This window comes from Loa loa (genome assembly GCF_000183805.2).
Source record: "Loa loa unplaced genomic scaffold supercont3.378, whole genome shotgun sequence".
Classification (NCBI taxonomy): Eukaryota; Metazoa; Nematoda; class Chromadorea; order Rhabditida; family Onchocercidae; genus Loa; species Loa loa.
The window spans coordinates 10,650-11,865 of NW_018108558.1; the positions used below are offsets into that span (position 1 = coordinate 10,650).

The following is a 1,216-nucleotide window of genomic DNA, read 5'->3' on the forward strand; positions in this document are numbered from 1 at the left end:
GAAACAAAAAATTATATTTTTAGAATCATCCAATAATCACGAATTTCATTATATCATTAGATATAATTAACTTCTTGACCAAATTGCTAAAATCTCGTAATATTGATTTAATTAGCTTCATAAATTTATGCATCAAAATTTTTGTAAAATGCAACAGGTAAATTTCTAAATTCTAAGTTCAAGTTTTACAAATCAGTTATTCAAATAATTGATAAATATTACCAATTCAGTATTTTGAAAATTGAATTGACGTTCAGGATTTTCCGAATTATTCATCAATTTTATCATTCTTGGAGATGAATTTGCTGTTGTTGGCGCTGTTTGCGACAAGGATAATATCTGATTAGGTAAAACTGGTGTAGGTGGTAAACGTCGTCCACTTCCAATATGCATAATCGGTTTTCCTTGTATATATTCATAAGATTGAAATTGATTAGATTTTTTCATTGTCTAAACAACATTTAATCACTAATTAATTATCACTGGTATATTTATACTATTCCTAGCAAATATGCATAATATTATACAGCTCATTATCAAATGATAATTCGCTAACAAAAAGTATTATACAAATTGATTTGCATAATTGTGTAAAAAAAATAAAAATTAATGCTTCAAATGAATGGTAGGAAGATATTAAAAAAAAAAATTAATTCCTAAAATGCAAATAGAGAGATTTGGATGATGAAACAAAAAAAAAGAAAAATAAATAGACCGATCGATTTTTTAGAGCGATGTAATAATTGCATTAAAAATTCGTAATTAGCTAATATATATTTCGATCGTATTTATGAACAAAAGATGACATGTCAACATTAACTATTTGTTTGCTATTTCATATTTACTCGTTTTTTATATTTGTCCTTTTTACGATTTGTTTTTTTGAGGAATATTGATTTTTCATATTTGTTTATTTGTTTATAAACAAGTATTTTTGTTATTTTTTTCAAAAAAAAGGAAATGTAAAAATTTTTTTTTGCAATTCTTTCTTCGCTTTTTTTTTATTTCTTTTTTAATTTGACTGACAAAATAAGTTATTTGTTTTTTTATTTTCTAGGATAAATCTTGTTTTCTTGCATGAAATTTTTCAATTAAGGAATAGATAAAAGTTATTTTATCATTTAAGTCAAACATATTTAAACAAATACAAAAACAGATTAACAATGAGACTGTATGGGTGAAATATTCATAAGCATGAGGTAGTTAAGGAAAATTT

General features: G+C 23.5%; 1 protein-coding gene across 1 annotated transcript; it reads right to left on the minus strand.

Annotated features, from left to right (window-relative positions):
- Positions 1-222: 222 nt before the first annotated feature.
- Positions 223-445, minus strand: LOAG_11928 (hypothetical protein; the record flags this gene model as incomplete). The annotated part of the gene is made up of 1 exon (XM_003147444.2): positions 223-445. A coding segment is annotated over exon 1 (171 nt), but the record flags the coding sequence as incomplete, so codon positions are not given.
- Positions 446-1,216: the final 771 nt, after the last annotated feature.